The sequence below is a fragment of the Crocuta crocuta genome, unplaced genomic scaffold (assembly GCF_008692635.1).
Source record: "Crocuta crocuta isolate KB4526 unplaced genomic scaffold, BGI_CrCroc_1.0 scaffold306, whole genome shotgun sequence".
Classification (NCBI taxonomy): Eukaryota; Metazoa; Chordata; class Mammalia; order Carnivora; family Hyaenidae; genus Crocuta; species Crocuta crocuta.
The window spans coordinates 223,698-234,594 of NW_027529630.1; the positions used below are offsets into that span (position 1 = coordinate 223,698).

A 10,897-nucleotide genomic window follows, 5' to 3' on the forward strand; every position below is an offset into this window, starting at 1 on the left:
TCCATCCCTGCTGCTGTGGATACATACATTCAAGGACAACTGTGAGCCTGATTTTTCACTATTTCTAGGAGAGTCTAGACCGTCTTCTAGTGGCACATTTGTTGTATTAAACCAATTTGTATTCTCACAAAATAAGTGGTTAATATGCCAAAGACAGATTCATTTTCTCTCCTACACTGCTCCTGCCAACACCACCATTTTTAGATTTACACTATCAGGATATCCCAAAAGCATCATTGGCAGCTAAGGAACTGATTTTATAATCAGAATTCTGTTAATGGGCTTGCCCTATGGAATGCATTAGTCTTATGATATACACCATCAGCCAGGAAAAGTTAGCCCAATGAAACTATGAGATGCTCTGCTGAAGGCTTAGGTATGACGCCAGTTTGTAAACCCCACCCTATGAGATAGGAAGGTTGCCTTACAAATTCTCATACATGATTAAAATCAACTAATACAGTGGCATTTTTTTCATATCCACTATACACACACACTTCAGAGAATCAAGGTGGGAAGGTGTAAGTGGCACCTATTACCTTCAAGCAAGTAACTCATTTATAGAACATTTTCTTTCCATCCCCCAACATAGGGCTTAGCCCTGTTTTAGAGGGTGTAGTAAAAAGGGAGGGGGTGGGGGGAGAACACCTATGAGAGTAAGCTAACCTGGTTCTAATAAACTGGAATTTGCAACTATCCCCTGGCTCTATGGGACTTTCTCAGCCACTGATGAACTAGACAGAAGATGGGGTTTCTATACTGGCTGGAGTGACTTATTCCTATTACCAAGGAGAATTTAAGCTGCTGGTACATAATGGGGCAAGGAAGACTTGGCCTAAAACCCAAAATATACATTGGAAAGATTCCTAGTGATGATTGCCTGATAACAATGGCCAGTACCTTAAAGACAGGAACATTAAGGATATTTATCCTTCAGGAACGGTTTGGATTACTCACCGGGAAAAGAACACTGAAGTACTAACATACTGGCAGTGACTGAGGGGAATTTGGAATAAGTGGCAACTTTGGTCATCTAGCCAATACCAAGTTGGGTACTGTTGCAGCATGTATATATTAATTGACCTATGTGTAGATTATTGAACATGTACCAAAGCAACCCTGTGGTGTGTATATTAATATCTTTATTAGATAAATTGTAGCTCAGAGAGATGGCATGTGGCTGGAGAATATCAGGGTTAGCACTGAGTCCGTGTCAGTGCTCTCATGAGATCTATGCTCTTTCCTACCCCACCCCACAGCAGCTTATTCACTGCCCATAGGAATGAGTGAGGGCAGTGATGTGAAGCAGTCATTTTCTGAGTGTCTGCTAATTCACATATAGGTTTCTTCTTCCTTCTTTCTTCTTTTTACTCTTCCCACTTTGCTTGCTGGAACTATGTTCCTGGAATCAAATAATTACATGATACAATTTGGATATTAGATGTCACTTGATAACATTCCACTAAGCAAATTCTCATAAAAACAGAACTGGAAATTTCAAAGAGGCACAAAGTGTTTTTAGGTTTCCTAAAACTATACAAAACATTAAGCAACGTTCAACTGACGCTTTTAACCTTAAGTTATACAGGGGCCAAAAAAAATGTCTGAGTTGGAAGGAATTGAGGATCCTAGTCTCCTCACCCTTCCTTTTTTCTCCTTCCTCCTCTACACTTTATGACCACATTCCTACCACCTGCCCCTACAGCCTCTGCTTGAGCTGACAGGGCAGCCTGTCATCTCTGAGCTGTCACTAAAAAGTTCTTCCCTGGACATTGTAATACTCATGCACTGTGTCATGTCAAGTAAGTCACTTCACTCCATTCAACCTCTGTGTCCTCTCCTGTAATGTGAGTTTAATAACTCCTAAATCACTAAATTCTTAAGTGGCTTAAATAATATAACCTGACATAGCAACGGTATTCACAATAGTAAAAAGGTAGAAGCCACCCAAGGGCCCATTGACAGATGAATGGGAAACAAAATGCATATACAGACATTGGAATATTAATCAGCCTGTAAAAGGAAAGAAAGCCTGTCACATCCCACAACATGAATGAACCTTGAGGACATTATGTTAAGTAAAATAAGCCAGTCACAAAAGGACAAATACTGTATGATTCTACTTCCATTGGGGCACCTAAAAAAGTCAAATTCGTAGAGATGGCAAATTGAACGGTGGCTTCCAAGTGCTGAGAAGAGAGGATAATGGGGAATTACTGTTTAACAGGTAACAGAGTTTCCATTTGGCGAGATGAAAACAGCTCTACAGATGGTGCTGATAGTCATACAATGACGTGAATGTATTTAATGCGACTGAACTATATGCTTAAAAATGGTTACGATGGTAAATTTTGATATACATTATTTTACTACAATTTAAAAATAACCTGTGAAAATCCCTAGCTGGGTGACAAGTACATAGTTCGTGCTCAATAAATGTCAATTCCTTTCTTACCACTTACTGGTGTGATACCTGCCTTCAGATCACACAGTATAAGTCCCTCACCCCCTGATGTTAAAAGATCAACACTCCTGAAATGGACTTATTTATGGAAGTAAGAAGCCAAGGGTGGCACTTAAGGGAGAGCTCCAGGCACTGTTGTCACCATCCAAACCACAAGTGGACACAGCACATGGCTGTGGCGTGATGGTGACCAGTGTCAAAGAAGGCAGCATGACTCCTCCATCTAGTAGATGCTGAGATCCCATTAGATACTGAGGACCTGGGACTGAGTGCACAGCAAGGCTGAAATGCTGTGGAGCTTTCGCTTAGTGTCAGCCTGGGGGCTGAGCTTGCTCCGCCCTCTGCCCCTTAGCTCCGCCCCGCGCAACCCTCTCCGCCGGAGCTCCTCCCACTCCCTGCCCCTCGGCCCGCCTCCCTTTCAGACGTGCGTCTGGAGGAAAATCGAAAGTGAAATAGGGAACTTGCCGCCAGAAGCTGAGTCCCCTGAAAAGGTGAGTGACTTGGCCAAACCCAAGCCCCCCAGCCCTGGCAGGGGGACATCTCTCCCTTGCCCCAGATCTGAAGGTCCGCTCCCATCCAGGTCTCACCCCTAGAGCCTGGGATCCCAGTTCTCCCTTCTCCGCAGCAGGGCTCGCTCAGCCCAAGTCCAGCAGTTCGTCCTGCGCAAACAGCCTGCCTAGGAGAGGGCCTGGCTGTGCATGTGACTTCCAAGCCACCAGCAAGGGAGAAGGGGTAAGGGCTGCCTTGCTGATTCTGCCTGAGCAGGGAAAACTGGGCAGCAACCTAGCCAGGAGGGTGGTCTAGGGCAGCCCAGTGTGGGTAGGTTCACAGTCCTAGAGACCCTCCTCTCGACAGTTCCCCTCTGGGAGTGAGGGGGGCGGGATGGTAAGTAGATCTGGGTCTGTGCCCCAGAGGCAGTGAGGACAGGTACCAGGTTCCGGAAGCTGAGAGGAGCGCCCAGGAAGTGCTCTACCACGTGTGTGTGAACACATGCATATACATATAAACACATACATGTATACACACTACACGTACATTTGTATATATGTACACGTGCAAACATATTCTTATGTAGGCAGTCCTATAACATATGCATAACTCCTGCCACTATTGTGCAGACTAATGAAGACGTACGCAAAGAGCGCAGCATCTCCCCTAGCGCGCGGAGAGTGCATGGTCAAAGGCCGCTCCTGTTACCATGAGCTTCTCAGCAGTGCACTGGTGCACGGGAGAAGACAGGCAAGAAAAGCCTGGGTACAGAGGGTTTAAGCAGCGATTTACCTGAAGATACAGTTGCACACAGCTTTATCTCTGAAGTTCACAGCAACATTCTTGGTCTCTTTTGGAGAATCAGTCCCCCGCTGTCCTGCTGGATCAGTGGATGAGACTAGGGAGGAGAAGCTGTTGTTACTCAAGTTAATGTTCTGATCTTGTTTTCACACCTTCCACTTCACTCTCCCTCAGGGTTTCCTTCTCACACCACCCTTCTCATCTTCTCTTTTCCTTTCCTCCTCTCCCCACTAGGCTACCGCAGTATCTCCACAGGGCTGCTGGATAGGAACATTACCCCAATGGCCTCAGCAGCGCCCCTGGCGATGATGTGGGAGGAGGTCATGTGCCCCATCTGCCTGGATCCCGTAGTGGAGCCTGTGAGCATTGAATGTGGCCACAGCTTCTGCCACAACTGCATCTCTCAGGTCGGGAAAGACGGAGGCGGCGTCTGTCCTGTGTGTCAGCACACCTTCTTGGTCCGGAACTTCCGACCCAATTGGACGCTGGCCAGCATGGTGGAGAGCCTTAAACAAATTGGCCAGAGTGCCAAGGAGGGCATGCAAGGGGAGCGGTGCGAGGTGCACGGGGAGAAACTGCACCTGTTCTGCGAGGAAGATGGGAAGATCCTTTGCTGGGTGTGTTCTCAGTCCCAGAACCACCGTAACCACCACATGGTCCCTATTGAGGAGGCTGCTCAGGAGTACCAGGTGAGGCCTCAGCACAGAGACAGAGCATGTAGAAGGGAGAGAGGCATCCCTGGTGGGTGCTTTGTTCCCCAGAGCCTGGGAGGCAGAGTTGCCTGTGGCATTGAGGGCTTGGGGAAAGGAAGGATGCCTCCCACCTTCCATGTCTAACTTAAGCCAAGAACTGCAAGCTTGGTACAACTTTCTCATTCCCCAGGAGCAGGGAATACACTTAAGGAAATGCTACAAGAATCACATTTCCTTGTCTCCTGGTTAATTAAGAATGAACATGAGCATGCCCCCCACGAACAGTGTAGCTCTGTTTTGTAAGAAACATTGGGCTTTTTCCAAAGTTTTCCCATCCACAGAATTTCCACCCCAGTCAGACTGTAGTCTTCCCTCTTTCTCTGCACTCAGGCTTTTCAAAGAACCAGCATGGTCTTCTCCTTCCTTATGCCACCCCACCCCACTTCTTGGTCTGGTTGGACACTAACCTATCTCTCTCTACAGGAGAAGGTCCAGGTGGCATTAGAGAAACTGAGAAAAGGACAACGATTGGCCGAGGAGTTGGAAGTGGATATTGCAATGAAGAGAGCTTCCTGGAAGGCAAGAATCGTTCCCTAAAAGGAATCTCTGATCAGAAGCCAGGGTAGAGTCCAGGGTCCCAGACTCAAGCCCTAACCATAGCTATGCCCATCTGAGATAATATATCTCACTATCCAAGAACCAGCTGTCCTCTAGGCCTCCTGACAGAAGGGAATAAAAAGGAGAGAGCTCCCAATCAGATAGAAAAATCAAGAATCTTAGAAAAAGGTGCCAAGAGGAATAAGCCATACCCTAAAGCTCAGGCTTAGGAGATGATAGCATCACTGCCTCAGCATCTGGGACCGAGGTTTCCCAGGAGAGATGCCCAATGACTAGGCCTATGGGGAAATGACAAGGGCTGTGAGGAGCAGACTTCAGGGAATGACCAAGACCAGCTGTAGAAAAACTAGTCTGACCAGGTGGTTGCTTGACCACATCCAGGTCACTGGTCCAAAGTAGGATGGAGACCTAAAGCTATTCTACACGTAATTGGAGGTGGGGTGGTCAAGACTTAGAGGAGTGGAGGGAACTCAGGGCCAGTAGAGCCCAGAAAAGATCAGAGAAGGATGAGTCAGGCTGTGGTGACAAAAGGAATCATTGTTTTGTCGGGTGACCTTCCAGTCACTAGCAGGAGAGGACAGATAGATGATCCCCAAGGCCCCCTTTCCTCAGGACTTGAAAGCAGTGTTGTGAGCCTGTTTTTGCGAGGTTGTTGGGGGTGAGAATGGATGTTACTCTCTAAGGAACTCCCGGAGATCTGAAGACAGAGGGGCATATTTGGGTACTGAGTGGATTTTGAAAGTCTTCTACCATATGTACGTAACTGTAGGACAGCTACAGTGTGCCGCCCCTCACTAATCCTATTCCTCTCTTAGCTCAGAAGCCTCACCCACTTACCTCCCTAGCAAAACTGTGTGTGTGTGTGTTTGTGTGTGTGGTGTTGTGTGTGTGTGTGTGTGTGTGTGTGCATGCGCGTACTTGTTCTCAGACCCAGAGCGGTGAATCTACAGGGAATAGAAATAGGTACAAGTGCCTTCATTCTGGAAGCTTTAGGAGATTTTGATAAAAACCTTCTCTCTCTTTCCATTTACACCAAAGAGTCAGGTCGAGACACACAAACTGATGATTCACACAGAGTTTGTGCAACAGCAGAACTTCCTGGCTGAAGAGGAACAGAGACAGCTACAGAAGCTAGAGATGGAGGAGAGGGAACACCTGAGAATCCTGGGCGAGAGGGAGGCAATGCTGGCCCAGAAGAGCCAGGCCCTGCAGGAGCTGGTCTTGGAGCTGGAGAAGAGGAGCAGGGGCTCAGCCCTGGAGCTACTGCAGGTGAGCCTCCCCTCTCCTTGAGGTTCAAGGAATAATTGAAACAAAGCTAAACCCAGGCCCTGGAATATTCCTAAACCAAACTGGAATTCAGACCCATGAGTGGTTTGCATTCAAGGCATGGAAAGGTGCAGAGTTAGGAGGAAATATTCCATGCAGCAATTCAAAGAACCAGCCACCTGCTCTGACACCTTCCAGGTTCATGACCTTGAGAAAGTTCCTTAACTTTTCTGAGTATTTGGTTTCTCCTATGTTAAATGGATATTACAGTGTTACATATCTCAAAGGATTTTTCTGAGGATTAAATGAGAGAAACCATGAAAGCTTTTACCTGAGCATTTGACCATGAGAAAGGTTTCATAATTGTAACTAAAAACAGTGCCCCAGAAATTAAGAGACAGTGGCCCTGCCACCAATTCGCTCCATAATTCTAGGTTAAGTCCCTTCCTCTTCCTAGGCCTACTTTGTGGAGCAAGGGGAGGGAGTGGACTGAATAACAAGGATCCCCCAATGTTAGTCATAAATGTACCCTCTTCCCACTTTTTGCTGCTTCTGTGAACTACCCAAACCTGTTAGCATATGTTTGTTGTTTACATCTCACTCTTTCATCTGAAGAAATTTAGCTTAACAAGAAATTTGTCCTAAGCAATAGGAGCCAAGAAATCCTGTGTTGATGGTTTACTAATTTTTTCTAATTTTGTAACCACTGCCAATTCTTAAATGGCACATAAGACCTGCCTCAGTGTATTCAGGCTGTCACAGCAATACAGTGAGTTGGATGCTATTATCCCCATTTTGTAGATGAGAAAACAGGGGCAGAGATGTTGAGAAATTTAGAGACTACTGCTAAATAATTTGACCAAGTTCACTCAAATGATAAGTGGCAGAGTGGAAATTAAAATAAGCATGTATTTTTTTTAAAAAACTCATCAATGTGTGTTCTACTTAAAATCCTCTCCCATCCCCTAATGTGTTTGCCTCTTTTGGGAACCTATTGATTAGATGGTCTCAAAAGTCCCCTCTCCTCTAATCTTCTACAGTTTTTCCCTTCCCAAACTTGTCAGTGTCTCTGTCAGATGTGGTCATGAAGTCATTTATTTGTTGGTTTGGTTTGTGCAAAAAGACTTCCTGGAGTGGCTTTACTTGGCAGGCCCTCTTCTCACTGTCTAAATCTTGCTTCTACCAACACTGAGCCATGCCTTCTAAGGCACTTTTGACTGGACCTAGGAGTGGGCCAATTCCTGGGTAAGGGTTCCCAAGCCTGGCAACAGCATATTTCCAAGTGATTCAATTTCACATGCATATGAGAAGGCAGCATTAACTCCAAAGAGGACAGAGCCCTTTCTTCCCCAAAACACAAGCCCACAACTGAGACAGAGCAGGTCCTGTGCATCCTGACTGGGCCATTCTTGCCCTGTGACTGTCTCGGGGACTCAGCCAGCCTGGGCTACTTGTTCCTTTCCACTCTCCTTCCAAGAACTGGGGCTTTCTAACGTGTCCTCTGAATCAGAGTCCTTAAACTGATCATCCTTCTCATAGCTGTAGGTCACACCCATGGTGGTTACCCCACAAGCATCCACACCCCTTCTGCTTCAAGCTGGTCAGAAATGTCTTTCAGGCAGTGGCCTCAGAGGAATGGAGTAAAGCAGTGTCCTGTGGGCCTCTGGGGGAGGGGCATCTCCTAACCCACAGAACTGAGGTCTCAGTGGTAAACCAGTGATTCCAGAATTTACACACTGTCTTTTCTCCTCAGGAGGTGAAAAGTGTCCTGGGAAGGTAAGGAAAGGTTTTCTTTGTAAGAGGAGGAGGGGGCATGGGGCACCTGGGTGGCTCAGTCGGTTAAGTGACTTTAGCTCAGGTCATGGTCTCATGGTTTGTGGGTTCAAGCCCCACATCGAGTTTTGTGCTGACAGCTTAGAGCCTGGAGCCTGCTTTGAATTCAGTGTCTCCCTCTCTGTCTGCCCCTCCCCCACTCACACTGTCTCTCTCTCTTTCAAAACATAAATATTAAAAAAAAAGGAGGGGTGACAAGAAGTATATATACCTGTGGAAAAGGTTTTTGAGTTAGAAAAACATGCACTGATGTTTTTTCCATTCTCCTCCCTATTCTCAAAGACCCAAACCTCCGTAAAATATTTTCTGTTTTGAAGCTAATGAATAGACATCTCATTTGGTGAGTTGCCCAAAGTAATTAGACTATAAAATCGTTACAAAGTGAAGCCCCAACTCACAGGGAAATTCTGTGAAGTTCTTAGTCTACAGCCAGTTACAAATCTCCCAGAAAGAGCCATAGAGTAAGACCGGTGGCCTGGGGAGACACCTTGAGTTTCCTTACGGAAGTGATTCCATCTGTATCAGATGCCTTGTGGTAAAATGAACCAGTGAGTGCCTGCTGACCTTAGGCTTGGAAAGAAGATACAGACTATCCACAGCTGCAGGGCCTGATATAACCAGTAAGGCCTAGAAAGGAACTAAATCCCTACCTCCTCTTGCCTCCCACCCCCATCTCCAGGGGCCCCAACACAGAAGGTATCTGTAAATTTGCACTGAGTTAAATTGTCATCCACAAGGGAGGTTATGGTCAGGGTTCAGGAGGGTGAGATGGGAGCTGGAAACAGGGTCTGTAACTGTTTGCCCCAGGAGTGAATGTTGGAACCTGAAGCAGCTGGACATCACCCCTCCAGACCTGAGGAGTGTGTGCCTCGTGCCAGGGCTGAAGAGGATGCTGAGGACGTGTGGAGGTGAGGAGACCACCAGGAGAGTGGGACGGAGGAACAGAAGGGGGTGACGAGGGTGCAGAGTCCCAGGGTCAGGGAGAGCTAGCAGGTCAGAGTAGGTGAGGCAGGAACACGTAGGGAAGGTGATTCCCTCAAGGGTTAGGCCTGGCTGGGGGTCATTTCCTCCCACAGTGAGGCTCACAGATACCTGCTCATCCCCCCCACCCCCACCCTCATCCCCACCACAGACACCAGGTTCCTGATTCCCCATACTCTCCCAGCCTAACTATGGTCCCTTCTCTGCAGTAAACATCACTCTGGATCCGTACACAGCCAATCCATGGCTCATCCTGTCAGAGGATCGGAGACAAGTGAGACTTGGAGACAGCCGGCAGGAAGTACCTGAAAATGAAGGCAGATTTGACACTTATCCCATGGTCCTGGGTGCCCAGTTCTTTGACTCTGGAAAGGTTTACTGGGAGGTAGATGTGACAGGAAAGGAGGCCTGGGACCTGGGTGTTTGTAGAGACTCTGTGCGGAGGAAAGGGCATTTTTTGCTCAGTCCCAAGAATGGCTTCTGGACAATTTGGCTGTGGAACAAACAAAAATATGAGGCTGGCACCAGTCCCCAGACTCCCCTCCACCTTCAGGTGCCTCCACGCCAAGTTGGGATCTTTCTTGACTATGAGGCCAGCACTGTCTCTTTCTACAACATCACTGACCACGGCTCCCTCATCTACACCTTCTCTGAATGTGCCTTCTCTGGACCTCTGCGACCCTTCTTCAGTACTGGTTTTAATGATGAAGGAAGAAATTCAGCCCCTCTTGTCCTCCGTCCATTGGAAATGGTTTGGTAGGGATCTACTGACCACTGGTGGCACTCTCTGGACACTGACACCCCCTCTGTCAGTGCCCTTCTCAGCCACTGACCGTGCCTCATCTCCCCATGAACTCTGACCCACTTTGTCTCTGCAGAGCTGTCAGGACAGTAGCAAGCAGACTTTGGCAGTGAGTTCACAGAAAATTTGTCAAATGACTTTCACCATCAGCATTCCTACCTAGATTGCTTTATGATTCCCTCTATGAAACAAACTACTTGGCCCAAATCACCTGGGTTAACCAAAACACGTTTCTGCCTTTATGTGACTCATTTTCTCCTCTCCATCACTAAGCCTCTGGTCAGATCTCTATTATTTACCTTGCAGAGTTTGCAAAGGGGCTTCCTATATACATGGGGCCTCAATCTAACCCATTTGATCCTTGTTCTCATATACATCTAGGATTACTGTTCTGATGTACACACATCTGTTAAGTGGCTCCACACCACCTATAGAAAAACAGCCATACTTTGAAAATAAAGGGTGACTGATGCAGGCCTTAGACTTCCATGTTACATATCCAGCCTATTGTGCCCCATCCCCCATCCCTGCCATGCTCTCCCGACCACATCTTGTTGATAATGGAATTGGTTAAAGGGCGCATCAATCTAAATGGAAGGGGTAATGGTTTTTTGATATGTCAACTTGGCTAGGCTCTAGGCTGTCAATCACAAATCTAGATGTTGCCATGAAGGTATTTTGTAGCTATTATTAAAGTCTGTAAAACTTGACTTTAAGGGGGATTGTCCTGGATAAGTGGGGTGGCCCTAATCCAATCAAGTGAAAGACCTTAAAAGCAGAACTGAAGCTTCACCGAAGATAATCCATCTATAAATAGCAGCTTGAGCTCATGCCAGAGTTCTAGCCTGCCCTGAAGAATTTAGGTCCTACCTTGCCAACTCCCACAATTATATAAGTGAATTCCTTGCGATAAGTCTTTGCATGGTCCCTACTAGTTCTTCTTTGGTTGAA

The 10,897-nt window shown here is 46.9% G+C and overlaps 1 protein-coding gene across 2 annotated transcripts; it reads left to right on the top strand.

The window, feature by feature from the left end:
- The first annotated feature begins 2,899 nt into the window (after window positions 1-2,899).
- On the top strand, window positions 2,900-10,656 carry TRIM21 (tripartite motif containing 21). Of its 2 annotated transcripts, none has more exons than XM_077762174.1 (7): window positions 2,900-2,955; window positions 3,989-4,443; window positions 4,930-5,025; window positions 6,103-6,333; window positions 8,084-8,106; window positions 8,971-9,071; window positions 9,354-10,656. In XM_077762174.1, the coding sequence occupies exons 2-7, from the start codon at window positions 4,036-4,038 to the stop codon at window positions 9,902-9,904; spliced, it is 1,410 nt and encodes a 469-aa protein (XP_077618300.1). In that variant the 5' UTR covers window positions 2,900-2,955; window positions 3,989-4,035; the 3' UTR covers window positions 9,905-10,656. The 2 variants fall into 2 exon arrangements, with proteins under 2 accessions (XP_077618300.1, XP_077618301.1); XM_077762175.1 differs by lacking the exon at window positions 2,900-2,955 and adding an exon at window positions 3,041-3,196.
- The last annotated feature ends 241 nt before the right edge of the window (window positions 10,657-10,897 follow it).